At 41.7% G+C, this 27,545-nt stretch overlaps 1 protein-coding gene across 1 annotated transcript in view; it reads left to right on the top strand.

Moving 5' to 3' along the window:
* The window catches only part of CNTN5 (contactin 5), an 850,947-nt gene extending 824,340 nt beyond the window's left edge, over nt 1-26,607 (top strand). Inside the window, exons 22-25 of the mRNA XM_074981652.1 lie at nt 12,821-13,007; nt 13,439-13,551; nt 15,273-15,441; nt 23,719-26,607. Coding sequence (XP_074837753.1) covers nt 12,821-13,007; nt 13,439-13,551; nt 15,273-15,441; nt 23,719-23,822 — 573 coding nt within the window. The 3' untranslated portion in view covers nt 23,823-26,607. The remainder of the gene's footprint in view (nt 1-12,820; nt 13,008-13,438; nt 13,552-15,272; nt 15,442-23,718) is intronic.
* Nucleotides 26,608-27,545: the final 938 nt, after the last annotated feature.

Consider the following 27,545-nt stretch of genomic DNA (forward strand, 5'->3'; position numbering starts at 1 on the left):
AGACAGTTCCACAGGTTGACTTCTTCACACAGCACACAGTCAACCTGTGGAACTCCTTGCCGGAGGAAACTGTGAAGGCTAGGACTATTGCAGGGTTTAAAACCGAGCTAGGTAAATTCATGGAGGTTAGATCCATTAATGGCTAACACCCAGGATAGGTAAGGAATGGTGTCCCTAGCCTCTGTTTGTGAGAAGCTGGAGATAGATGACAGGAGAGAGATTGTTACCTGTTTGGTTCACTCCCTCTGGGGCACGTGGTATCGGCCACTACTGGCAGACAGGATACTGGCCTTCATGGACCTTTGGTCTGACACAGTATGGCCATTCTTATGTTCTTGTGTAGCATACTGATGCAGTCACCCCCCCCAACACACACGTACGCTCTGTCACGCTCTCCCTGCACACACTCAAACATACACTGCCTTTCCCAAACTGTCTCCCTGTCCCAACACACACTTCACCAGAAAAGCAGCTAGCAGTATAGTAGGATGCCCATGAAATGATGGGATGAGAAACCTTTATCATATGCCCCTTGAAGCTTTACAAACCCTTTCTGAAAGACCCTGTGGCCAGATGCATATTGGGATACCTACCAACAAAGCATGGCCAATACAAGAACAGCTAGTGTGGATGCACAGCAGGACCATAGTGTGCACATGCAATTACAGTTTAATTAAAGCAAATGTACATCAGTACAACTGTTGTCAACACAATCTTGTAGTGCAGAGAAGGCCTAAAGGATAACATTCAGACTATTCATGATTCTGAACTTATTCATTAGCATTAGTAATTGGATACAATGTATAATACAGAGTTAACTGACACCAAGGAACGAATTATACATGTGTGCATTAAAATACACTTGGCTTTAAGAAGCAGAACACAAAAAGAATTCAAAAGGTTAGATATTATTGGATACAATTAGTATGCTAATTTAGATATAAATACGAGACTGGAAGAGCTGACTAAATGGACAAAATTCATTAGTAACAGCAGAAAAGAAAAGTGGAATAAGTTTACATCCAACACACTTTGTAAAAGTATGTTAAAGGGTTTGTGCGTAACACTGCTGTAGCCATGTTCATCCTCAGATATTAGAGAGCTAAGGTGGGTGAGGTAATATCTTTTTTATGCCAAATTCTAATGGTGAGAAAGACAAGCTTACAAGCTTACACAGACCTTGTCTTCCAGGCGCAGAAATATACTCGCGGTATGTCTACTCTCATGGGCTGCAGGTATATGCGGCAAAGGGAGGCGATGCCTTCCCTGGGTCTTAGCGCTCAACCTTTCCCTGTTCCTATCCCTACCCTGACAGTTCCCCAAGGCTCCTACAACAGGCTGTTGCAGCTTGCAGGCAGATGACTCTTCTCCAGAACAGTTAACTTAACTGTTAACTTAAAAGTGAAAAGCTTTTCAGCTTGTGAGGCCTGTTAGCATAACACTGAATCATGCAGTAGTAATGAAATCCATTTAGCAGGGAAGTGCCAACCCTGAATTTACTGACAAAGCCAGTTGTGTGTTACTGTGTCTGCAGGACCTTAGCTTGAAATTTGCTTTAATCAGTGGTGTCCAAAAGAAATTCACTGATTGCCCCACACACCCTCAGCCAAGCGCCCTCCCCCCAAACCCCAAGCCAGGTGTTGTCTCCTCAGCCAGACACCCTCCTTTATGCACAAACTACCAGTGACTCACCAGAGCCACTGCCACTGGGCATAAGCCACCTCCCAGCTGTAGCCAAACTGCACACCCGGGTGTTTAGGAACTTGGGCCTGTGCCGCCAGCTGCAGGTGGGGACCTACATCCCCCAGTGGGAAATCCCTCTGAGGGACACTACCATGCCTCTCTGCCTTGTTGCAGATGCAGCCTACGCTCTCCAGCCCGGGCTCATGCGCCTCTACACCAGCCCTCTCACAGCCAGCCAGGAGCAGTTCAACACCCACCTGAACCATGCACGCCAGGTGGTCAAGAGGACTTTTGACCACCTCAAAGGCCACTAGAGGTGCCTCTTCACCCGCCTGGATGCAGGGCTCCCCAACATCTCCCAGTCAGTGGGCACATGCTGTATACTCCACAACCCAGCGGAGAGCAAGGGGGAGGCATTTGTGAGGGCTGGGCTGTGGAGGCTGACACAGCCTACCCCCAGCCACCTGCCGCCCCTAGTCACCAAGCCGACCATGAGGGGATCCGGGTCCGGGAGGCCCTGTGGGCCCATTTTGACCAGGCTGTGGAGTCAACGCCAGCAGGGCTAGCCTGGTGAGCCACCCACCCTCACCACACTCTGCCCACACCACACTGCCTGCCCCCACCACTGCGCACCAAAGAGCACACACCACACGTTTGTTTTGTTTTAAATAAACCAAACGTTCTTGAAACAAAAGCGATGAACTTTTACATTAAAATGGGGAACTATGTACACCGGGTGGGGGAACAGCTATAAAGGGTGGTGTGGGACAAGGCAACTATGTACAATAATGGGGGTGGAATATGTACAAAAGGGGACCTGGGGGGCCCAGTCCTTGGGTGTGGGGGGCCGTGACCCACGTCTGCGCTGGAGGCCCCATTGAGGTTGGGTGGGGGCCAGGAGAACCAGCAGGTATGGCCGGGCTGGCTCCTGAACCCCACAGTCACCCTCCTCAGCAGGCTCCAGGGCAGGTGGAGGGCGGCTGGGAGGGACAGTGGCCAGAGCGGCGAGGGGCGCCATCTGCTTGGCGATCCACTCGGAAGTCCTCATGAAGGCCCCCAAGCCTCCTGGCGCCAGGCCAGTGCTCTCTACTGCAAGTGGAACCAGCGCTCCTCCAGTTGCAGGTGGCACACTGACACCTCCATCTGATGCTGGAGGTTGGTGAGGAGCTGGAGGTCAGCAGCCGCCTGCGGCTGGCTCTGGCAGTGGCGGGCTCGTCCCGGGGCTGGTCCCTGCTCTGCTGCTGGGCTGCCCATGTGACGGCCCCAGTGGGCTGTCTGGCACAACAGATGCAGCACCCCTGCTGTCAAGGCCTTCAGCTGGTGTGGCTGTGAAAAAGAGGGGGGAAGAGCGGAGACAGCCATTAGTCTGGGCCCTGACCTGTGGCCCATGTCCCCCCACCCCTCCGCTGCTCGTCGCCCATCCCCTGTCCCCCAGAGAGGATGATGGGTATCGTGTCCCCCCCGTGGGTGACCTCTTTCTGGGGTTCTGGTCCCCCCATCCCCAGGGGTGGGGCTCTGTCTTGGGGGACAGGTGCTGACGGGCTCTGGGGGACATGCCACTGCTGTCCTCGGGGCCATAGTCTGGCCAGGCCATGGTGGGCCGGGGTCAGCTGGGCGTGTGGAGAGCCCTGGTCATGTCCCTTGTCCCTGCCTCTTAACCTGGGGGTGTGCACCTGGTGTACATACCTGATGGTCTGCTTCCACGGTCGGGGGACACCAGTCGGGCGGACACCCTGCTGGAGCTGCAGGAGGGGAGGTTGACGAGGAGCCCCCCATCACTGGAGCCCTCCTCCTCCTCCTCTGCTATCTCAGGGGTGGGCTCCACTGAGGGTCCCTAAGGTGCAGGGCTGGCCTCTGGGCTGAACTTCGGCTCTGGGGCCTCCTGGGGCTTGTCGGCCAAGGTGTCAAGGGTGGCTGGGGCACGGGAGGAGGGGTACTGGGGGCCCAGGATCTCCCTGAGCTCCCTGTAAAAGGGGCAAATGGCGGGGGCAGCCCCAGACCGGCTGGCCATGTCCCGGGCTCGGGCGTAACCCTGCCACAGCTCCTTGACCTTACTCCTGACATGGTCAGGAGTGCAGACAGGGTGACCCCTGGCAGCCAGGCCCTCGGCCAGCTGGGCAAACCCATCTGCATTCCGCTGCTTGCTCCCCATTCCCTGGAGCACCTCCTCCAGGTGCTTTGGAGCACCCCAAAGCCCCAGCAGGTCCCAGATCTCAGCGTCTGAACAGGAGGGGCCCCACCGCCTCTTCCCTCCCTGGCTGGATGGCTGGGAGCCCTGGGTCCCTTTGGGGGGGTGCCCTGTGGGTGCTTGTGGGGGCTGGCTGGCTGCCATGCGTGCTGGGTGGGGGATTGGGGCGTCTGGAGGGCGTGCAGGCTGTGCACGTCTGTGCTGCTGCCTGCATGCTCTCAGCTTCCTGCCACAGGAAATAAGGGGGTGTGGAGCTTTAAGGGGCTGCTGCACGCAGCCACCATAGAGCTAAGGGGCTGGACAGAGCTTCTCTCAATCCCTCAGCTGCTGGCTGCCATGGAGAACCCCGCTATTTTGACATAGCGGGACGCAGATTGTCTACACATGCCCTGCTTCGATGCTGGACATCGACGTAGGGAGCTATTCCCATCTTCTGATGGGGATAGCGATTTCGATGTGTCACAGCCTTACGTCGATTTCAACTTCGAAATAGCACTCAGCATGTGTAGACGTGCCAGGTGCTATTTCGAAGTTGGCCAGGCTATTTCGAAAGAGCTGGCTAGTGTAGACGCAGCTAATGAGTTTAAATATGTAGTATACTGGAATGATTAATTTATGAAGAGTATATTTAAAATATAAGCCCAACTTAGAAATACTGATGAAGAAACTGTAAAACAGAGAAGGGCTGAACTATGTATTCCATAATATTTAATGTTGCATTATGTAGGACTACCTACTTGTCCTTATTACAAAGGTTCTGCAAGTAAATCTCTGACAAACTTCAGACGATATGAAAAAAATTGTGACTGACATTTTTTATTCCAAAATTTAATACTTTTAATTACTTTCTGCGTGTTCAGTCTTTGCAATCTGGCAGGCAGAGAAAAACATGCTCTGTCAAAACTCAGAAGCTGACAGAACAAAAATTCCTAGAGGCTATTTCCACTTGCTCCCTCTGTCAACAGATCATTTCTACAATGGAACTCACCTTCATTGGCAGTTTGAGCAATGCACTGTGGCTATGTATCCCACAGTGCAGTGTTGAGGGAAGGCAAAGCTGATCACTCACAGTTTGGGATTCCCCCTGAGTTAAGAACATAAGAACAGCCATACTGAGTCAGACCAAAGGTCCATCCAGCCCAGCATCCTGTCTGCCGAACAGTGGCCAATGCCACGTGCCCCAGAGGGAGTGAACCAAATGGGAAATGATCTCTCTCCTGCCATCCATCTCCAGCCTCTTACAGAGACTAGGGACACCATTTCCTACCCATCCTGGCCATTGATGGACCTAACGTACACAAATTTATCTAGCGCTTTTTTAAACCCTGTTATAGTCATAACTTTCACAGTGTCTGCTGGCAAGGAGTTCCACATTTTGACTGTGTGAAGAATTTCCTTTTATTTGTTTTAAACAGGATGCCCATTAATTTCATGTGGTGTCACCTAGTTCTTGTATTACTGGAACAAGTAAATATTTTTTCTTTGTTCACTTTCTCCACACCACTCATAATTTTATGTACCTCTATCCATACCCCCCTTAGTCTACTCTTTTCTAGGCTGAAAAGTCCTAGTCTCTTTAAACACTCTTCATGGGGACCCTGTTCCAAAGCCCTAATCATTTTACTTGCCCTTTTCTGAACCTTTCCTAATCCTGATAGATTTTTGAATTCTGTATGCATTATTCAAGATGGGGCATACCATGGATGTATATAAGGGAAATAAGATATTCCCTGTCTTATTCTCTATCTATTTTTAATTATTCCTAACATTCTGTCAGCTTTTTTGACTGCTGCTGCACACTGTATGGATGTTTACAGAGAACTATCCAGTATGACTCCAAGATCTTTCTCCTGATTAGCTGTAGATAAAGTTTTTCCTAATCATATTGTATATATAGTTGGGGTTACTTTTTCCAATGTGCATTACTTTACATTGATTCATATAAAGTTCATTTGCCATTTTGTTGCCAAATCACTCAGTTTTGTGAGATCCTTTTGAAGTTCTTCACAGTCTGCTTTGGTCTTAACTATCTTGAGTAGTTTAGTATCATCAACAAACGTTGCCACATCACAGTTTACGCCTTTCTCCAGATCATTTATGAATAAGTTGAATAGAACTGGTCCGAGGACTGACCTTTGGGGAATGCCACTAGTTACTCCTCTCCATTCTGAAAATTTACCATTTATTCCTACCTTTTGTTTCCTGTCTTTTAGCCAATTCTCAATCCATAAAAGGATCTTCGCTCTTATCCCATGACAACTTAATTTACATGAGAGCCTTTGGTGAGGAACCTTATCAAAGGTTTTCTGGAAATCTAAGTACACTATATCTGCTGGATCCCCATTGTCCACATGTTTGTTGACCCCTTCAAAGAACTCTAATAGATTACTAAGACATGATTTCTCTTTACAGAAACCATGTTGACTTTTGCCCAACAAATTATGTTTGTCTATGTGTCTGACAATTTTATTCTTTACTATGGGTTCAACTAGATTTCCCAGTATCAAAGTTAGACTTACTGGTCTGTAATTTCCAGGATCGCCTTGAAAGCCTTTTTAAATATTGCCATTATGTTAGCTATCTTCCAGTCATTGGGTACAAAGGTTGATTTAAATGATAGGTTAAAAACCACAGTTCATAGTTCCACAATTTCACATTTGAGTTCTTTCAGAACTCTTGGGTGAATGCCATCTGGTCCTGGTGACTTTTTACTGTTAAGTTTGTCAATTTCTTCCAAAACCTCCTCTAACAACACCTCAATCTTGGTTGAATCCTCAGATTTGTCAAATACAAAGGATGACTCAGGTTTGGGAATCTCCCTAACATCCTCAACCTCAAAGAGTGAAACAAAGAATTCATTTAGTTTCTCCACAATGACTTGATGGTCTTTGAGTGCTTCTTTTTTTTCTTGACTGTCTAGGGAGCCCATTGGTTGTTTAGCAGGCTTCCTGCTTCTAATATACTTAAAAAACGTTTTGTTATTGCTTTTTGAGGTTTTTGCTAGGTGTTCTTCAAACTCCTATTTGGCACTTCTTATTACATTTTTACACTTAGTTTGGCAGTGTTTATTCTCCTTTCTATTCTCCTCATTTGGATTTGACTTCCACATTTAAAATGATTTTTTATCTTTCACTGCTTCTTTTACATGGTCATTAAGCCATGGTGGATCTTTTTGGGGGTCTTTTACTGTCACAGTCTTCTGGAAGTTGCATGATGACAAGCTCTGTGAGCTCACAGTGCTGAGGAATGTAAAAACAGAACAGCAGTCTGCCCCTCTCTTGCTGCAGCATCACTCTTCCTGAACTGTTCTCCTAAGCTGTGTCTATGCTACAGAGTTCTGTCGACAGAAGTTACTGTTGACAGATATTTCCCAACAGAACCTCTGTATAGAATACATCCACACCTAATATAGGCTCCCCCATCAATGCTCTCTGTCAACAGAGAGCGGTTGGACAGCCCAGCCTTCTGTCGACAGAACAGACAACTGGAAGCCCTACAAACAGGGTAGTCCAGTAAACTGGAAGCCCACTTTGTTGACAGAGGGCCTTCCAGAGCATCTACACTATTGTTTGTCAACAGATTCTGTTGACAGAAGTGCTGTGCCTTGTATGGTCAGGACAGAACTCTCCCAGGAAAACTGCTGCGTTCTGGCGACAGATTCTCAACAGAACGTATTTGTAGTGTGAATGCACCTAGTTTTGTCAATAGAAGGCCTCCACTGTTGACAGAACTCTATAGTGTAGACCCAGGTCTAGTTCAGGGCAGAGCAGAAGCACTCCAGCAATTTGTTCCCCAAATGGAGAAACTCACTCAGCTGTTAGATAGTTCCCAGAGCTTTGAAACTGGAAGAGAGGCAGCCTGAAGGGCAACAGAGATCAAAACTCTGACCACAGTAATCAGGGCAGGCACTGTGGGTTGCTGGTGGAAGTCAGTTCTGTCGACAAAACAAACAGTAGACTGAACAATGTGTCTTTGCTGACTATAACAGGCGAAGAAAAGAAAAAGATCTCTAGTTGGACATTTTTATGTGGCTGAAACAGGACATTTTCCCCAACGAACGCCTTTGAGTGTCACAACCAATTGTTCTTTGTTGTAAATGTTTAACACACAAGTCAAAGTATCGTTCAAAGTGAAGTGGCCTATTAATACACTTCCAGCCAATGGTGGGTGTAAGGAAGGTGAAAGGGAAGGCCCCTTGGGGTGGGGGAATTGTTAGTGGGTTATAGAATGTTGTAATAAGCCATAAATCCAGTGTTTCTATTCAGTCAGTGATTTTTTACTGTCTAGCAAAGTTATGTATTCAAATTACCAGGCTTGTCTTTTGAAGTAGTTCTACAGATTTTCTTAGAAAAGGAGGACTAAGGTGTCAGATATAAAGTGAGGGAAAAGAAAAGGAAAAATAAGATCATTTAACTGAAGAAAAATCCAGTGGATGAACCCACATTTTGATTATTGCATTGATTACTTTAGGGGGGAAATGACTAATTCTTAACCATGATACAGTCATCAAACCAGTAAGCAAAGGGCATAGTAGAAATTAAGGCCCACTGAGTGGACACCTGGCTCCAAAATAATTGATTCTTGCATGGTACACTGGGCCTGACTTACCATTGTCTTGCTCTAATGGTTTTTGGTGCATTCAGTGTTCCCTGTAAGCTGAGTGTTTGCACAGCAGCCCAAGAGAGATTCAGGAACCACTCATCTGATTACCAGGGCACCCATGGCACCCAGACCTGGCAGCATGTTTTTCTGTTGGTCGTGCATATCTACACATGCCTTGGTGCACAGAACAAATTTTATTTTGCCTATGGCTTTAAAAATTAGAGGGAACACTGTGGGTATTCAGAAAAAAATTGGAGGAATTCACTGCCAATCAATGCTGACAACAGCTAGGGAAGCTCAATAGGCTGCTACTTCATGTTTTATGTTTCACATGAACTTCTGGAATTCTTTAGTTCACCATTTATCTTGGATGGATATGAGGTGGAATGAGGACATGGTGGAATGAGGACAATCAGTGGGACACTATCATACCGGGATATAAATTATATCGGAAAGACAGAACAGGTCGTGCGGGTGGCGGAGTGGTACTATATGTGAAGGATAATATAGAATCAAATGAAGTAAAAATCCTAAAGGAATCAAAATGTTCCATAGAATCATTATGGATAACAATTCATTTCTCTAATATGAATATGGCATTAGGAATATATTACCGACCACCTAACCAGGACAGTGATAGTGATGCTGAAATGTTAAGGGAGATTAGAGAGGCTATCAAAATAAAAAACACAGTAATAATAGGAGATTTCAATTATCCCCATATTGATTGGGTGCATGTCACCTCAGGACGGGATTCAGAGATTAAATTTCTTGATGCCTTAAATGACTGCTTCTTGGAGCAGCTAGTACAGGAACCCACAAGGGGAGAGTCGGTTCTCGATCTAGTCTTAACTGGAACGCAGGATCTGGTCCAAGAGGTAACTGTTACTGGACCGCTTGGAAATAGTGACCACAATATAATAACTTTTAATATTCCTGTGTTGGGAAGAACACCGCAGCGGTCAAACACTCTGGCATTTAATTTCAAAAAGGGGAATTACACTAAAATGAGGAAGCTAGTTAAACAGAAACTAAAAGGTAGAGTAATTAAACTAAAATCCCTGGAAGCTGCATGGAAACTGTTTAAAGACACCATACTAGAGGCCCAACTTAAATGTATACCCCAAATAAAAAAACACAGTAAGAGACCTAACAAAGAACCACCATGGCTAAACAGCCATGTTAAAAAGGCAGTGAGAGAGAAAAGGGCAGCTTTTAAAAAGTGGAAGTCAAATCCTAGTGAGGAAAATAGAAAGGAACATAAACACTCCCAAATTAACTGTCATAATGTAGTAAGAAAAGCCAAAAAAGAGTTTGAGGAACAGCTAGCCAAAAATTCAAAAAACAATAGTAAAATGTTTTTTAAATACATTAGAAGCAGGAAGCCTGCTAAAAAAGCAGTGGGGCCCTTGGATGATAAAGATATAAAAGGAGCGATCAAGGAAGACAGTGCCATTGCGGAGCGATTAAATGATTTCTTTGCTTCAGTCTTCACGGCTGAAGATGTTACAGAGGTTCCTAAATCTGAGCCAGCCTTTTTAGGCGACAAATCTGAGGAACTCACTCAGATTGAAGTGACATTAGAGGAGGTTTTGGAATTAATTGATAAGCTGAATAGTAACAAGTCTCCAGGACCAGATGGCATTCACCCAAGGGTTCTGAAAGAACTCAAATGTGAAATTGCGGAGTTATTAACAGTGGTTTGTAACCTATCCTTTAAATCCACTTTGGTACCAAATGACTGGAAGACGGCCAATATAACACCAATATTTAAAAAAGGCTCTAGAGGAGATCCTGGCAATTATAGACCGATAAGTTTAACATCAGTACCAGGTAAATTAGTAGAAACACTAGTAAAGAGTAAAATTGCAAGGCACATAGAAGAGCACGAATTGTTGGGCAAAAGTCAGCATGGTTTCTGCAGAGGGAAGTCGTGTCTGTCTAATCTATTAGAATTCTTTGAAGGGGTTAATAAACATGCGGACAAGGGGCACCCAGTGGACATAATATACCTAGATTTCCAGAAAGCCTTTGACACGGTCCCACACCAAAGGCTTTTATGTAAATTAGGTGGTCATGGGATAGGAGGAAAGGTCCTTTCATGGATCGGAAATTGGTTAAAAGACAGAAAACAAAGGGTTGGAATAAATGGTAAATTTTCACAATGGAGGGGGGTAACTAGTGGTGTTCCCCAGGGCTCAGTCCTGGGACCGATCCTGTTCAACTTGTTCATCAATGATCTAGAAAATGAGGTAAGCAGTGAGGTGGCAAAGTTTGCAGATGACACCAAGTTGTTCAGGACAGTCAAAAGCAAAAGGGATTGTGAAGAACTACAAGGAGATCTCAGCAAACTGAGTGATTGGGCAGCAAAATGGCAAATGAAATTTAATGTGGGTAAGTGTAAGGTAATGCATGTTGGAAAAAATAACCCAAATTACACGTACTACATGATGGGGTCAAATTTAGCTACGACAGATCAGGAAAGGGATCTTGGAGTTATAGTGGATAGTTCTCTGAAGACATCCACGCAGTGTGCAGCGGCAGTTAGTAAGGCAAATAGGATGTTAGGAATTATTAAAAAAGGGATCGATAATAAGACAAAAGATATCATACTTCCCCTATATAAAACTATGGTACGCCCACATCTCGAGTACTGCGTGCAGATGTGGTCTCCTCACCTCAAAAAAGATATATTGGCATTAGAAAAGGTTCAGAAAAGGGCGACTAAGATGATTAGGGGCTTGGAAAGGGTCCCATATGGGGAGAGGCTAGAGAGACTGGGACTTTTCAGTTTGGAAAAGAGGCGATTGAGGGGCGATATGATAGAGGTATATAAAATCATGAATGGTGTGGAGAAAGTGAATATAGAAAAATTATTTACCTTTTCCCATAATACAAGAACTAGGGGACACCAAATGAAATTGATGGGTAGTAGGTTCAAAACTAATAAAAGGAAATTTTTCTTCACACAGCGCACAGTCAACCTGTGGAACTCCTTGCCCGAGGAGGCTGTGAAGGCCAGGACTCTATTACGGTTTAAAAAAGAGCTTGATAAATTTTTGCAGGTCAGGTCCATAAATGGCTATTAGCCAGGGATAAAGTATGGTGCCCTAGCCTTCATAACAAGGGCAGGAGATGGATGGCAGGAGATAAATCACTTGTCTTCTGTTCTCCTTCTCTGGGGCACCTGGCATTGGCCACCGTCGGCAGATGGGATGCTGGGCTTGATGGACCTTTGGTCTGACCCAGTATGGCCATTCTTATGTTCTTATGTTCTTATGATGCTTTCCCAAGAACATAGTACTACACCCTGATCTTTTCCAGGGACATATGAGTAACTTATTCTGAAATAACTAGTCTCAGGGAGAGACTAAAAATAGAACGAATGCAGTAGGTAGACACATGCGAGGACACTAATAAGAGGCATAGCTCAAGGGTTGTTAAATATAAGCTGTTCAAATAGCACTTAAGTGACAGCTTCTGTTTGGGGGAGACCCATATTATAGAGGATAATGTAAGCTCTGAGTGGGGTGCCATTGATAGACCTAGAAGAAAAAATGGGTTTTTTTATACTGTGATATCTTGTAGATATTTGATCCCTGGGTATGAAGGGAAGGCGCTATTCAGAAGTCTTACCTAACCGATATAATCTTTTAGAGACCATGAGAAACTCGGTGAAACTTTTAACAATCACCGACTTGTATCCACCAAAGGTACCTTTAATCTTTGTGTAAAAGGAGTGGCAGAGGCATGATTTCCAAATAATTACATTTGACAGAAACCTGTTTCCATCTGAAGAATTAAAAGAGAATCTCCTCTGCTGTCCTCCCCCTGCAATGCTACTCGCATGAGATTAACCCATGACAATATTTTCTTAGGTGTGATATCATTGCGTATTCATTACTTTGACACAGATCATGCATCTGGGCACCATGTATTATGCAGGGCCATTGCGCCCCTTCTTCAAATGATTCAGTCAAAGATTTCCCCAGTCGTATGGTAAATGTTTTTGATGACTGGTGAGAGGTGAGCTCTCCTTGAATTTTTTGAAGTTCTTATTCTGTCAGCACTTATTCTGTACTGGTCTGTCTAGCTAGTCGTAATGTCCCATGCTGGCAGAATGTGATGCACTGAATTTCAATGATTCTGGGAATAATGATGTGATATGTTGACTCTGTGGTGGTGTGACATGTACTGCTCATGTGTAAGCTGAGGTTACAATTCCCCCTTGTTTAAAAGGACCTGTTAATTTGATGAAAGGAGGAGCTTCAAAAAAAGTAAGGAATAGAAAATAAGGAAGTGTCATAAAGACCCAGATTAATCTTCCAAACGGTCGCCTGTTGGCAGGTTGTTTACTGGAAAGATATGGAGCCGGAAGAAGCAGCAGAAAAAGTGAAAACTGAAGGAAATCAGTCCTCTATCATTCTGACAGGATTAGAAGGCAACACATTATACCACCTAACAGTGAGGGCATACAATGCTGCAGGGTATGGCCCACCGAGCAGCAGAGTCCATGCAGCCACCAAGAAATCCCGTAAGTGACCAAGACTCTTTGCTTTGTGTGGAAAAGAGTCTGAACCCTTCTGTATTCCCTTTTAGCTGGAAATAATAAGCAAAGCTGATATATAGGTTTGATTCATGACCATGCTTCTGTGCTTACATCTGGATAATTTTGAAGTGACATGATAAAATTTGCATTCACAACAGACAAATGTTATCTTCTTGGAAAACAAGGCTAAGTTTTTTGACACAAAAGAGAGATAAAAGGATTCAGGTTCATAAACTCTATATAGTAGCTATTAAAATGGCACTCCTGGAGCAAAAACCACCTTATTGGTTTCAGCTAGAGAAGGAAACCTGTAAATGCAGCCAACTATAAATGTAATAAAAGATTAAAATGCTCACCAAGGTTTTTCAAAGTACGTTTTTTAAGTGCATGGTGTCATTTGCTCCCTTTGTGTTCAGCTCCCAGCCAGGCACCAAGCAATATTATGTGGATGCAAGATGGCTCTCACGTGTCCCTGGGATGGGAACCAGTTAGACCTCTAGCAAATGAATCTGATGTGATGGGATACAAGGTCAGTGTTGTCCTGTCTCACTCATCTTCCAAATTACTCTTTTCTTTCTTGCTTGCTTTCTATATTTTACAGATCATTTGCAGTCTTCATCCACCCAGTTTTAGATATGTAAAAAAGCATTGAACAAAATCATGAAAAAGAACTAAATCTCATGCTTTCTCTCTATGTTGTATTTTCCAAATGGTAATTGTCGGCTGCTGGTTGTAAACTCAATGTACATCTTTGGAGGCAATTACTCCTTCATATCTGATCCAGAAGTGGCTATTAATAAGACCAGCTTGCAGTGAAATCCCTGTTCATACTTCAGTTTAACTGTATTTGCAGTAGATGTAAAGAAATGCGGAAGAATGAAGTATCTTAAATACGATTACAATTACTATTTTAATAAAGCATAAGTACAAATATTGAGACTTATTATGATTATGTTGGTGGTAGTCAGCAATCTCTGACTGTAACATCTGGCATTTTAGTTTTTGAAGTTTTAAAGATTGCAAGTTGAAAAGTCCTAAGTAATACATGACATAAACTGGGGAATTCATAGGAATGCAGTACATGCTTTTAAAACAAAATAAGATTAGATAATTTATGTATTCTTCTTAATAATTACAATTTGAAAAATACATGCATACATAAATTATACCATGGAATACAGTGCCCAGTATTCTCTGAATCACTGCAAATATGTCATCAAAATGTTTGAGGGTCATAAAAAGTTCAGGTAACTTTTTATATTTTCTCTAACCTTGTCAGTTTTCCCTGGGAATAGACATCTGTGTACTGAAACACTGGAAGGACAGCTACATTATGCATGTATATTTCTCACTGAACCAAGACAAGGGTGCACTGAATTTTAAAATAGAGGGGCAGAGAGCAAGTTCTCAGTTCATCTGGTTAGCTGGTTAACTCCCAATGAGGCTCTACTTCAAAGCATCTTCATTCAGTTTGAAGCTAGGCACCCAAAAGATCTGGAAGTTCATGTGAATTTTTAGATACATTTACTCTAAAAATATTTTTGAAGTTCAGTTTTACTTCAGCTAGTGTCTGTGGGTTTATGCAAAACTGGAAGACAAATATTGAAACTTTGCCGTGGGTATGAGCCAATAGCCAGTCCGCTGATTTCTGTGGACTTTGAATTGGGCTGTGTCTTTGACTCTATTTTGAAAGCAACTTCAGGAAAAAGGAAAAGACCAAGTTCTCTACCTAAAGATGACGAGCTTATGTCCTCCAGTCCTTCCTCAAGTCCTTTAACAGACAATGTCCTCCAGTCCTTCCTCAAGTCCTTTAACACACAATGCATTTTTTTGCCTCAAATAGCAATTTTGCCTGAGGAAAGGGCCCCATCTTTATCCTAAAATTATTATAGTCAGTGGCGCTGAAACAATTTTTCAGCTAAGGGTACTGAGATGTGCCCCTCCCATTTTACTCCCTCCTCACCACTCCAGGCTGGGGCCACAGCTGTGTGTGGCTACAGAGCCCCAAACATAGGGCAATGGCCAGGGCTCCAGGGTCTGCTGCAGAGACAAATGAATCCCAGGTGGCAGTGGGACCTTCAGTGGATGAGACCCTGAAGCCAATAGTGGAGCTTGTAGAACCATCAGTTGGGACTCTGCCTTGCACCAGAGCTGCAACATCCCCTTCCACCCCCCCTCCCCACCCCACACACAGCCCTACTTCCCACGCCTGTGATTACAGTAATTCTAAAGCTCCTGTATCATCCTTAGGTCTTGTTTAGACAAGAAGGTCACAGCAACAGTCAAGTAATTGAAACACAGAAAACTTCTGCAGTGGTACTTCTTCCTGATGTTGGGGTCTATATCATAGAGATTCGTGCAGTCAGTGAAGGAGGGGATGGAACAGCCAGTTCCCAAATCAGGGTACCATCTTTTTCAGGTAAGTTTACTATTATTTTTAATACAACCTGCTGCTTTCTAAAGCTCCATACTTGCATAATACATGTTAAACTCAAAGGGATAATAAGTTATTATACAAAATCATTGGTCAAATTATTCAGTTACACATCAAATGAAATATACAACTAAGGCAATCAAATGGGATTATGTGTATGTATTTGTTATGTAAATATATTCACAAGGGAAGACAGTCTACAAATGTATTCACCTTATTGAAGCCTTCACATGCAGAAAAATGTCACACAGTATGTTTGAGTTAGTGTATGAGAACCAAATACCAAACACCGCTAAAAACTATTAACCTGCTTCACTGAAAAGTTTGTACATGTTCAAGAAGACTTCAGAAACAACCTGGATCTGCCCCACCTGCACCCATCCACCTGCATTCCTGGAGTTCTGTATACTGATGTATCAAAATGTTCTGAACACTATTATGGAGTCACATCCCAAAAATCATGTATCAGACCGAGGTCCTTCTCGGTTGTGAAAGGTTTGTGAGCAGCTGATGCCACTTCTCATGGAAATACTTAATGCCAAATACAGGAAAGGAATATTCCCTTCTGCCTTCAGATTCCCAATAGGCTGACCAACACCAAACAAAACCCATCCTGAGTATCATAGGATCATAGAATTCTAGGACCTCAGGAAGTCATCGAGTCCAGCTCCCTGCTTCAAGCAGGATCAACCCCAAAAAAGTTATCCCAGCCAGGACTTTGTCAAGCCGAGACTTAAAAACCTCTAGGAATGGAGATTCCACCACCTGTCTTGGCAATGCATTTCAGTGCTTCACCACCCTCCTGGTAAATAGCTTTTCCTAGCATCCAACCTGCTTGTCTCCTTCTGTAACTTCAGACCATTGCTCCTGCCATCTGTCACCACTGAGAACAGTTTTTCTCCATCCTCATTAGAGTTCCCCTTCACAAAGTTGAAGGCTGCTATTAAATCACCCCTCAGTCTTCTCTTCTAAACTAAACAAGCCCAAATCTCTCAGCCTTTCCTCTTAGGTCTTGTGCTCCAGCCTCTTAATCAATATTCAATATTCAATATTGTCTAGCAGTATCACCAATACTTCCATTGCTGACCAGGCTGTTAGAAGACATGTAGAGGTAAGTTAGAGCTTAATAACAGCAAAGAACACTGAGACCTAGGGCTGGTGGTGGTAAACAAACTTTACGAGACCATGAGAAACTTGGCCACAGCCATTAAGTGGAGATCTGTCTAACTACAATCATGCTGGACCACCAGTGTTGCCGGACCAAAGAGATTCAACCTGTAATAGTGCTGGGAAACTGCAGCATCACAAATAGACCCCGTGGTTGTGGACTCCCAATCAGATCAGTTCTCTCCCTGATCCTGATTAACATCTAAATACAGCCACTAGATTAACTGGTCAGACAACTACATGTTCTAGCAGTATGCAAATGATATACAGCTTTACCGGTCTTATACTACTCCCATCAAGTGTTTAGATGGGCTTCATTGAAGTATGAAGAACTTCTGGTTGAAGGTGAACCCAGATAAGACAAAGGTGGTGAACAGAAGCAGGCCTTTTGGAGAGTTGGGAGCAACAGTGCTAACTCCTTTGTCTAATGGTGCCACCTACAGTAGGTTTACTCAGTCCATGGTTTAGGAGTTCTCTTGTATTCCTCGCTAACACTGAGCTCTCACATAACAGCATATACCATTTCTGGTAGGCTAGGAGACTCTGTCACAGCCTGGAAGGCTGTTAGCCGGTGGCCGGGTAATGTACGGTGAGGTACCAACTATGCCCTTGTTATCATCTGAGTTTAAAACTGCGAGAACAGGGAGCTCATCGCTGCAAGCAGCCAAGACAGGCTGATGGATTCCCCTGGGTCCTAAACAACCCAGTTTTTTTCTGTTAGAGCAGGGAGCTCCTAGCACTCTCACCTACGGCCAGGCTGTGGTAACCAAACGGTTAAAGTTCTTTTTGTTGTGCTGGCTGTGTTGTAGTGACAAAAGAGTACAGCAGTCAGGCTTAGATCTTAACTGGTTCCAAGTTTATTAAGCTACAGTTATAAGCGTATGGTTACAAAAGGCTATTGTCTACTTCTTATATGCTAGCAAAGTACAGGTGTTAACAAGTTACGTTACAATCCAATACAAAGATATCTGTTACCATCTAACACAATGATATCTTGATACAACGACATCTAGTTACAGAGCTCTAATTCTTTAGCTGTGCACAAAAAGAAAGGAGACCTAGCATGGGTATATCTTACCCTCTCTGCGTCTCTCGATACCAGCGTAGCCAAGCCAGATAGGTCACTCAATTCCGCGGAAAGACGAATACGAGGTTGGGCGTCCCCAGTTGCAGACCTCAGGAGGCAATCACCTGACCCGACCAGCAGGTAGTTGGTGGAATGCACTCAAAGTTAGAGTTCTGCTGGGCCCACCTTTTATACCCCTTTTTGGGTTACGTATTCTCTTTCTTATCTAAGGTGCCAGATCATACTGGTCTGTCTTTGTGATGCCAGTTTGTTACAAGGGCAATTCTTACTTAATTTGCACTTGTAGGACAGGAGATAAGCAATTTAGGAGTACAGGACATTCTTTTTGTGTGGGCAGAGACTTCCTCTTCTGGGCTGTGTGGTCATCATATCCATCAATGCCAGCTGGGGTGATTTCTTGAGGGTCCCCCCCCCGTTGACAGTTTGGCCTGTTAGCCTTTTATCTGTACTTTCTGCTTCTCAGGGTCATGATAAGCTAGCACATCTGGGCCTTAATGAAAGGCATCAAAGACTGTGCTGTCAGCAGCCGTTTCCATGCCCTGTGTGCTCCTCAGTCGGGGGGGGGTGGGGCAGCGAGCAAGCTGGCTTGTAAGGGGGAGACTTTGTCTGGCTACAAAGGCAAAGACATGTCCTCAGTTATTGAAGGCCTCATGGATGAATAACAGCAGAATGATATTCTTAGACATAAAGTTTTCACCTGGCGCTGAACGCCATGCTGGCTACAGAAAACACATGAAACCTGTCTTCTGTTCTTGACTCCAGCTTCCTATATACTTCTGAAACAAGTTCAAGGTCTTAGTCCTTATCTTCAAAGATCTCTGTGGCCTGAGTGCAGAATATGTAAAAGACTACCTAATGCTCTATAAAATGGATGTGAAATGTGCTCCCATAGGAAGTAAGGACCATCATAAATATCACCACCTTCTTCTCCAAGTGCAGGTCCCATTTCTTTCACCTGAACCTTCTTGAGCATAAGTGTATAGAAGCATGTGTCAATGTACATATTCAGAACAACTTTAAAAACATTCCGCTGTACAGGTCTCTCCCCACTGCAAGACGATAAGAAAACAAACATATGACATGTTAGTCATGTTTTACTTTAGGTGAAGTCCATTTTCTCTCTATAGACTGTCTTTTCCAGTTCCTAATATAAACCTAAATCTGTTCTAAATCTTATTAATGTATTGAGGCTCTGTAGTTCTGCCTATCCAATTGGACTTGTGCATAGAACTGGAAGCATTTCAGAAGGAGTTCCTGGAATATAATCTTTTATCTAGCAACCTAACTTTGTCCCCTGCCTTTCAATGAAAGGGATCAGGTTGGTCTGGCACAATTTACCTTTTGTAAACTATATTTTATTTTATCTAAATTATTATTTAGCTCTGTATCTTTAATGCTTCTCTTTCAAACTTTGTTCTAAAACCTAGTATCAAATCAAAAAAAAGGACTTGTAATTTCCTGGATCACTTCCCCAGCTTTCTCTGACATAAGCTCTATAATGACAATTCTCCAGTCATAATATGTAACCTTGAGTTTACAGGTTCATTCAAAACCTTTGCTTTGGAGCTTAAATTTTCATGTGCCAGTTCTTTTCATGTGCTTGGATGGAGATTACACAGGCCTTCTGATCTGATGCAATTAAGCTGCTTGAGTTTAGTCTCCATCCATAGTTAAAGAAAGCAAGTGTGCCCCAGTGCATCGCTTTGGCAAGAAGTAGCCAGCTGGCTGGGTATTCAGCTGCAGGAGGTGGTGCACATCTAGCTGGGGTCTCCAGGCTTCCTGCAGGCTACTGCAGTAAGCAGCAGGGAGCCAGGCATACTTAAGGGCCTGCTGGGAGAGCCCCCTCTACCTCAGTCAGGGACTGCCCCAGGTCCCCACACCCCCTCCATGTAAGAGGGCAGGAGATGAAGCCACCCGCCTCCAAGACTCATTCCAGGAGGCTGCTTGCTGTTGTTCCCCTTCCCATCACTTTCAGGGAGTGAGGGGAAAGCGCACAGTGTCTGTGTTATGTCGCAATCTCCTGTCAAACCCCTGCCCTGAGCCTCCCTACCCAGGGGGTTCTCTTCATTGAGAAGAGGATAGGACAGTACCTGTAAGTTTCATCTCTGTTTCCACCTTACATGTTCTAATTTCTACTTCCATGTCCTTCTCAATAATTGTTGTGTCACTTCCTCAAGCTTCTCATTGACCATTAAAACTGAGGCAATGTATTACTTTAGATGCTGGTCCATAGTGGTCCCACTTCTTCTATCCTTATTTTCTTTTATGACTAGTTTTAATTTCCTTTTCAATGTCAAGTTTTCCTTTGCTTTTGGTAGTTCTCACATTATCTCTACACTTTTTGACTTCCATGAGATAGCTTTCCTTTCTGATCCATCCCATCTTCCATTCCTTGTAGGCTGTCAGCATTCCCTTAATAACCTGTTTGAGATGCTGGGCCATCCAGTTTAATGTGCAACTCTTCCTTATGTTTTTCCCCCATTGCTTGAGATGGAAACTTCAGACAATTTCGACAAGTTAGACTTCAAGTATTTCCAAACTTCCTCCTCATTCATGTCCCAGAGTGTTTAAGTCCATCTGACTTTTTTTAATTCCCTTGTTTACTACTCAGAAAGCAAGATTGCTAAATGCAGATCTATTGTTGTCATTGTGTTTTGTTTAAACTGAATTAACTGATGAACACTCAAACTAAGATTGTCCTCTTTAACTACTTCTATAAGTCCTCACCACCTACCAACATCAAATATAAAATGGCATCATCTGAGAACTGCCTGCCATCTCAGATGCAAGATAAAGACAAAGTTACTGGGTGGTATGAGGAAAAGAGAGAATTATATGAGAAAGATGAATAACAGGTATCTGTTAAGGAGCAGGTAAAAATTAAGATAACATCAACATAGATGACAACATGTATTAGCTCATGTTTTGAAGAGGTTAGGGCTTCATTGGCCAGAGAAATCTGACTTTCTGTCTCTTCTTTACAAAGAGTAGAATTAAAATATATCTGTTCTACTTGATAGCAGCTCTTTAAGCAAATACGACTGGCAGACCCTAGCATACTCTCCAGTGAGCTCCAGTTTTTGTCAAGTTGTGACATTATTTCATTTTATTATTGTAGTCAAAGCTTGGGTTCTGATATGTAAATAAATGTTAACTCAATCTGTGGTCACTTCCTTACTCACAAACAGCTTCTTATTAAAACTATTTACCATTTTTCATACATTGTAAAAAAAATAAAATAAAATAAAGTATTTTTACCAGATGTTAAAATAGTCTAAAAGTGGTGGGTTATATTAGTCTCAAAAGAATGCAGGTCCCTGTGTTTTCCAACAATTCTATTGTCTTCAGTGGCATTCCCCGATTCATGCTGGTGAAACTCAACAGAAACACTCTTACGGTATTTCTGTTGAAAACTGATGACAGCGTGAGAAATGAAGTTACTTAGTAGTTTATATTTGCACCAGTATCACAACATTTTCTTGGGAGAAAACAGTTCCTAGTTTAAAATGCAGCTAGCCATGAAGAAAATATATCTAGCCAGATCCTCCATTTATATAAATTACAATGAAATTCCATCAATTGAAATGACCTGAGCACATCCTCGCTTAGACAGCAGCACATACCAGGACATTAATGTAAAAATGATTGCCACTTTCATGAGAAATATGTTTATGGAAGTATTCTTCAGTACAATCCCATAAAGAGAAATAGTTTTCTTCAGAGTAAATCCATTTCTCCAGACTGAAAGCCATTGTCACCAGCACACAAAATAAATTAATCTTTTCCTCCAAATATGTGCATAAAGGCACTCAAATGGTAACAATTATGGAAGAACTTTTGGTGACCCCGGGTAAAAGGGGTCCAGACTTGGAAATGTATTGTTTTAATGTGTACATGTCTGGCCATATCATAATGAATGGAGCCATATATCAGTATTTTAATTCCATGGGATTTATAGATTCAAATAAAGTAAGTACATTTGTAGGGAAAAGTCCTGTGTCTCATTTTTACTCATTTTGTTGATAGATTCTAAGTAGAATAATAGAATAATGGAATTTTAAAACCAAAAGGGACCTTGAGAAGCCTTTTAGTTCAGACCTCTTCACTTGAAGCAGGACTAAATTTTGTCTAGACTATGCCAGGGGTCAGCAACCAAAAGAGAAAGAAGAGACTTTTTTTTCCAATTAGGTAAAAAGATCAGGAATTCAAGAACCACAATATATGTGAATATGTGATGGTCCTTAATAAATAACGTCAAACCGTACTTTTTGTTGTCCCTGTTTTAAGAACAGTGTACACATACTTGTTTGTAATGTGATACGTTTGCTTCAAGACATTCACAAACTTTTTGCATATTCTATTTCCTCACACTTTACATGGGTGTTTGTACTGCTGTCTTCCCAACGTTCACTCCTGAACCTTCTCTCTCTCTCTGGAGGACACTAGGGGGTTATCCAATTTTTCGAGACCACATATAATTTTCTATTTAGATATGAGTTGTTCATTTTTGGGCTTTTAGAAATTCACTGTTTATCAAAAATAATCAGGAGGGTTTTTTTGTTTTTCTTTTACTTTGCAATTATAGATTCAGGAGACACAAAGAAGGCCTTAAAGAGCTGCATGTGGCTCTGGAGCCACATGTTGCAGACCCCTGGTTTAACCTAACTCACTAACAATGGAGATTCCAGAATCTCAGTAGGTTATTTACTCCATTGCTTAACTACCCTGACAAGAAAGGGTTTTTTTTTTCCCCTTTTTCCCCCTACCCTGTGTCTACACAAGCCCCTTCCTTTCAAAAGGGTCATGTTAATGAGCGGGTTCGAAAGATGCTAATGAGGTGCTGAATATTCATTGCAGCACCTCATTAGCATCTTTCGAACCCGCTCATTAACATGCCCCTTTCGAAAGAAAGAGGCTCGTGTAGACCCAGCCCTAATGTCCAATGTTAAACACCCTTGCTGATCCTAATCTTAGAAGTTAAAAAGAACAATTGTTCCTCACTACTCATTATGACAGCAGTTTATGTCTCCCAATCTAGTCTTTTCTTCTCCAGACTGAACAAACCCAGTTTTTTTCAATCTTCCCTCATAGGTCATGTTTTCTAAGCTTTAATCATTTTTTGTTGCTCCTGTCTATGCTTCCTCCAATGTGCCCACATCTTTTCTGAAATACAGCATCCAGAGCTGGACATGGTTCTTGGCTGAAGCCTAATCAGCACAGAGTAGAGTAGAAGCATTACCTCTTTTGACTTGCCTGCCACACTTGAGTTAATACATCCCAGAACGATGTTCGGGGTTTTTTGCAACAATGTATGTTTGTTTGTTTTTTTGCAACAATGACCACCATATTTAGCTATGACCACCGGAGCTTTTCCTCTATTATTCCCTTCTAGACAGTCATTTTCTGTTTTGTAGATGTACAACTAATTGTTTTTCCTAAGTGGAGCACTTTGCATTTTTCCCAATTGAACTTCACCCTATTTATTTACTTCAGACCATTTCTCCATTTTGTCCAGGTCATTTTGAATGTTAGTCCTAACCTCCAAATTATTTGTAACCAGTTCTGGCTTCACATCATCCACAGGCTTCATAAGTCTACTCTCTATGAATTATCCAAATCATTGATTAATATATTGAACCGAACCAAACCTAGAAACAATCCCCATCAGACACTGTTTGATATGCCTTGCCCACTTGACTATGAAGCACTGATAACTACTCTCTTAGAAACACATTTCCAATTATTTATTCTCTCACCTTAGAGTAGCTCCAGCTACAGTGTATTTCCCAACTTTATTCATGAGAAGGTTGTGTGAGATAGTATCAAAAGCCTTACTAAAGCCAAGATATACCCGATTTAATGCTCTTCTCCTTCCCCACCATTGTGCAAGGCTTGTTACCCTGTCAAAGAAAGCTATTAGGTTGGTTTGAATTTATTTGTTCTTGACATATATGGAAAAAAACAATTAATTCCATTTGTTCCTTGCTTGATTTTGTTTTTCATTTCAGGTGGAAAAGTTACAAGCTCTCAATCCACTTTACATGTTATCTCTACTTCCTCATCATCTGTAACACTGCTCTTGGCTTTGATGGTCCCTTCCACCTCATGGTGAAGACTGCATACTATTTCTTTGTTCTGTTGTTTGTTTGCTTTAGCTTGATAACACCAATGAATGGAGCTTTATGTCCATGAAGAAGCTGGAACCCTAAGCTAATGCTTAAAGACCCATAGAAATACACATGGTGCACTTAGAAGAGTGTTGGAAAAATGATAAATAATTCATCAGGTTTTTCTCTTCATTTTTGTAACTGTCCTCTGTTTGGAGAGGGGACGCTTATTGGCCCAACAAATATATGCAGATTGTATGTAATAAACTTTTGTAAGCAAATGTAATTTCTGTCAGATGTACTTTACTTTTTTAATATTTATCTTTGGTGATCCCCAGTTGTGTACCATTAGTTGTTTAAATAGTGGTGTCTAGTACAGTGCATTGGTTTTGTTTGTTTGGGGTTTTTTTTGTTTGGTTGTTTGTTTTTTTTAATGACTTAAGTTTGATAATGACTTTCAATCTAGTGCTTTTCTTGTTTCCCCTAAAGCTGGCTGCTCACAGTGACAAGGCAGTAGGAGAGAAGAAAAAGTTCAGTTGTATGACTCCCTGGATAACTATAGGAAGTATTTTCCACAAAATGTATAAATAAGTATTGAATTAGAAAAAATGATCTATCTGATATCCTTTTGAAAGCACTCCCAGAGAAAGAGAACACACAAGAGAAGAAGCCGTTTTTTTTATTGTAAGGTAAACAGGAAATGACTGAAAACCAATTTAAAATGGAAATAAGTGCTGTTGCTTTTCATATGATATTGTATAATTTAACTGAAGAGGAAGTAAATGTTTATTTTAATAGAAAAATAAATAATCTAAATTCATTTACAATGCATATAGCAGGTAAGCTGCCATTGGGCATTTAATCATAGCATAAAGTAGTTGCTAAATGGGCAAATAAAAGGAATGCAAGGAGACCAACCTGCTATTTTGCAGTCAGTCTTAGATCTTATTTTTAGTCCATTTTTGTATGGTACTGTACTTTCTATATTTGGTAATTAAGCTAATGCTGAAGTCTGTAAGAATGCACATCATGGGGGGACCATAATATTTCATGGATTGTAGTCATGCAAACAAGCACGGTTCAGTTAAAATATGCTTCAGGGACTATTTGCTTCCCAACTGAGACTTGGATAGATAAGAATTACTGCGTAAGCTTTCAAGTTGGCAATGATATTGGACCTTCTTCTGTAGCTTACCTGATAGAGATTGGTCTTGTAGGGACTGTGTTCTATCATCTATAATCCCAGCCATTTTTTCTGCTGTATCAGTCATTTTGCTGTTCTGTAGAGAGTTAGGAAGAGTCCCCATTCTAGATCTAAAGGCCTTTCCTCATATTGGCACCTAAGCCAAAATAACCCCTCGTGTATATGGTGTGTGTGTGCGTTTGTACAGTGTGGTGTGTGCACAGTGTTCTCCATGAGGGGACTTTTTACTACTGTGTTTGTAGGGACTGTGCCCAGGATGAACTTTGCTCTGTTTGCGATAATCAAGTGTGCTGTACTCAAATAATTTTTATCAAAAATGTCCTGGTAGTATAATGCTTATAGCTGATTCTCTTGACTCTTTCAACAAAGGTTTAATTCATGTACTTGGTTTGCTAACAAAAATTCTATCACTTTGCTTGCTTGTCAGCACATTCTTAATGTGCCAGTTCTTACAACTTTAAAATGACAGAGAGCAAAGCACCATAGCAGAGCAGATGCAAAACTAGATCTTCATTTTTTATCTCTTCGAACATTTTACACATTTTTTATCATTTTATTACCCTCTGAGAATTTTAAAGATTCTATTCAGATCACCCCGCAACAGGTTTTACATATTCTCAGTCACCTGAATTGCTAGGAGAACGATGATAAGGCAATTATCTGAGAACTAGAAGTTTTGAGATAAAAGAAAAGAAAATGACTTCCTTCAACTTCTTCTGAAATAACAATTTATGGTCAAAGAAGGGGAGGTGGAATAGATTACATCGTATGCACTTTGGTTTCAATGCCATTGCTGATAGAGCTAGTTGAAACAAAGCAATTGCCTTCAATGGTTGCAAACCAGAAGCATTTCCATTAAGCAAGAGAGCTTGCATGACCGCACTCATGTGTCTAAAGAAAAATCAGATTCAACAATGAACCAGAGGGCAAAATTTCCACATTCTAAAATTAGCTAAATGTAATTCCCTCTGTCTTAACACCAGTGCAGTTCAGTCAGGGGGATTCATGATCAACAGGGTTACTGTCACCACAGATGGCATTCCAATTAAATAAATTTCTGAATACAAATTAATAGACATGGTTGATCACAAATATCAAAGTCTGGTGCAGATAAAGAGGAATAGATATATCAACTTATATCTAGATCATCAAAATAGTGGTGGAAATATGGAACACACCTTCAGGTCATGTGAGTGTATTGCAGGGACACAAGGGGTTAGGTTTTATATTCAACGTGAACAGAATATGTATTTTGCATCTTAAATATATTAATAAACATGTTTTAAATGTTTAAGCATCTATGTATTGCATATTTGTTAGCTTGCAGTTGGCAATGTTTCCTTATGCCACATTAATTTTTAGCTGCAAAAAGGTTTTTTTTCTCCATGAATGAGATTGTAACAGGGCAGTCACTAAAGAGACTGTATTTTTGTATAACATTGCAGGAGCTGTTTTTGAAAATAAAATAAAAAGTAATCCATTTGCAGCCCAAAACAAACTTATTGTCATGGCCCATCTCAAAATTTTACATATATTGTATACAATCTGTATATATACTATATATAATGGTATATACTACGTGAAAGACACAGTAAAAATAATAGTTTCTGTGTACTGTTCTTGTAACATTAGACCTTTTTAATAAATAATTCTCTTTTTATTGACTTTTAGCTTATGTCCTATGAAATGCTGAATAGTATTTATTCATGATGGGGCACAAGTATTGTGAATTCTAACAGGAACAGTCATTGGCTTTACATATCTTTGAAGAAGAAAATAAGAATCTACAGTAGTGCATCTGGAAAAATCCATCCAGTAAAAATCAAAAGATTTTTAATACAATATCTTTATAACTTTGAACATATGTTAATTTCTTCTGGGATTGTGTAACTTCTATATTTAAATACAAAAAATACATGTAAAACTACATCAAAAACCAAAACAAAGTCACAGCTGTTCCTACCAAACATTACAAAAAGAATTTGTACTTGAAATTAGATTGTCTGAGACTTCATTTTTCTCTTATTTTTACTCTTGAAAAGGAGATAAGTTATGAGGAAGCCAGCAAACAGGACTGTAAACATATTGAGAAATGAAACACATTTGGACCTGGTGGGTATGTACACCAGGCTTTCAGGTTTCACAAATATCCCTGAAGCACACAGGTACAGAGGTGTCTACATCTTTTGATGTTACCTTCTAGAGCAGGCTTGTTTTATCTTAAACTTGAAACATTGTGTGAAAAAGCACAAAAAATGTTTAAAAATTTGCCTTTTATTGAAAAAAAATTAATTATGAAAGACATCAACCATGTCAGTACAACGATAGCCTGGCCTTTGCCTTCTGATCATTTGACTTGTTTGCTAATGAACTTTAACATTTGTTTTAGGACTAGGCTTGGCATAATTCATTTTTTATACACTCAGCATCCACCAATGTCTATTTCAAGGGTTTGTTTTTTTTTAATTTTATTGTTTTCCGTCTTCGCAGTTGCAGGAAATTGGGGAGAGAGTGGACAGTCATT

The sequence above is a fragment of the Carettochelys insculpta genome, chromosome 1 (assembly GCF_033958435.1).
Source record: "Carettochelys insculpta isolate YL-2023 chromosome 1, ASM3395843v1, whole genome shotgun sequence".
Lineage (NCBI taxonomy): Eukaryota > Metazoa > Chordata > Testudines > Carettochelyidae > Carettochelys > Carettochelys insculpta.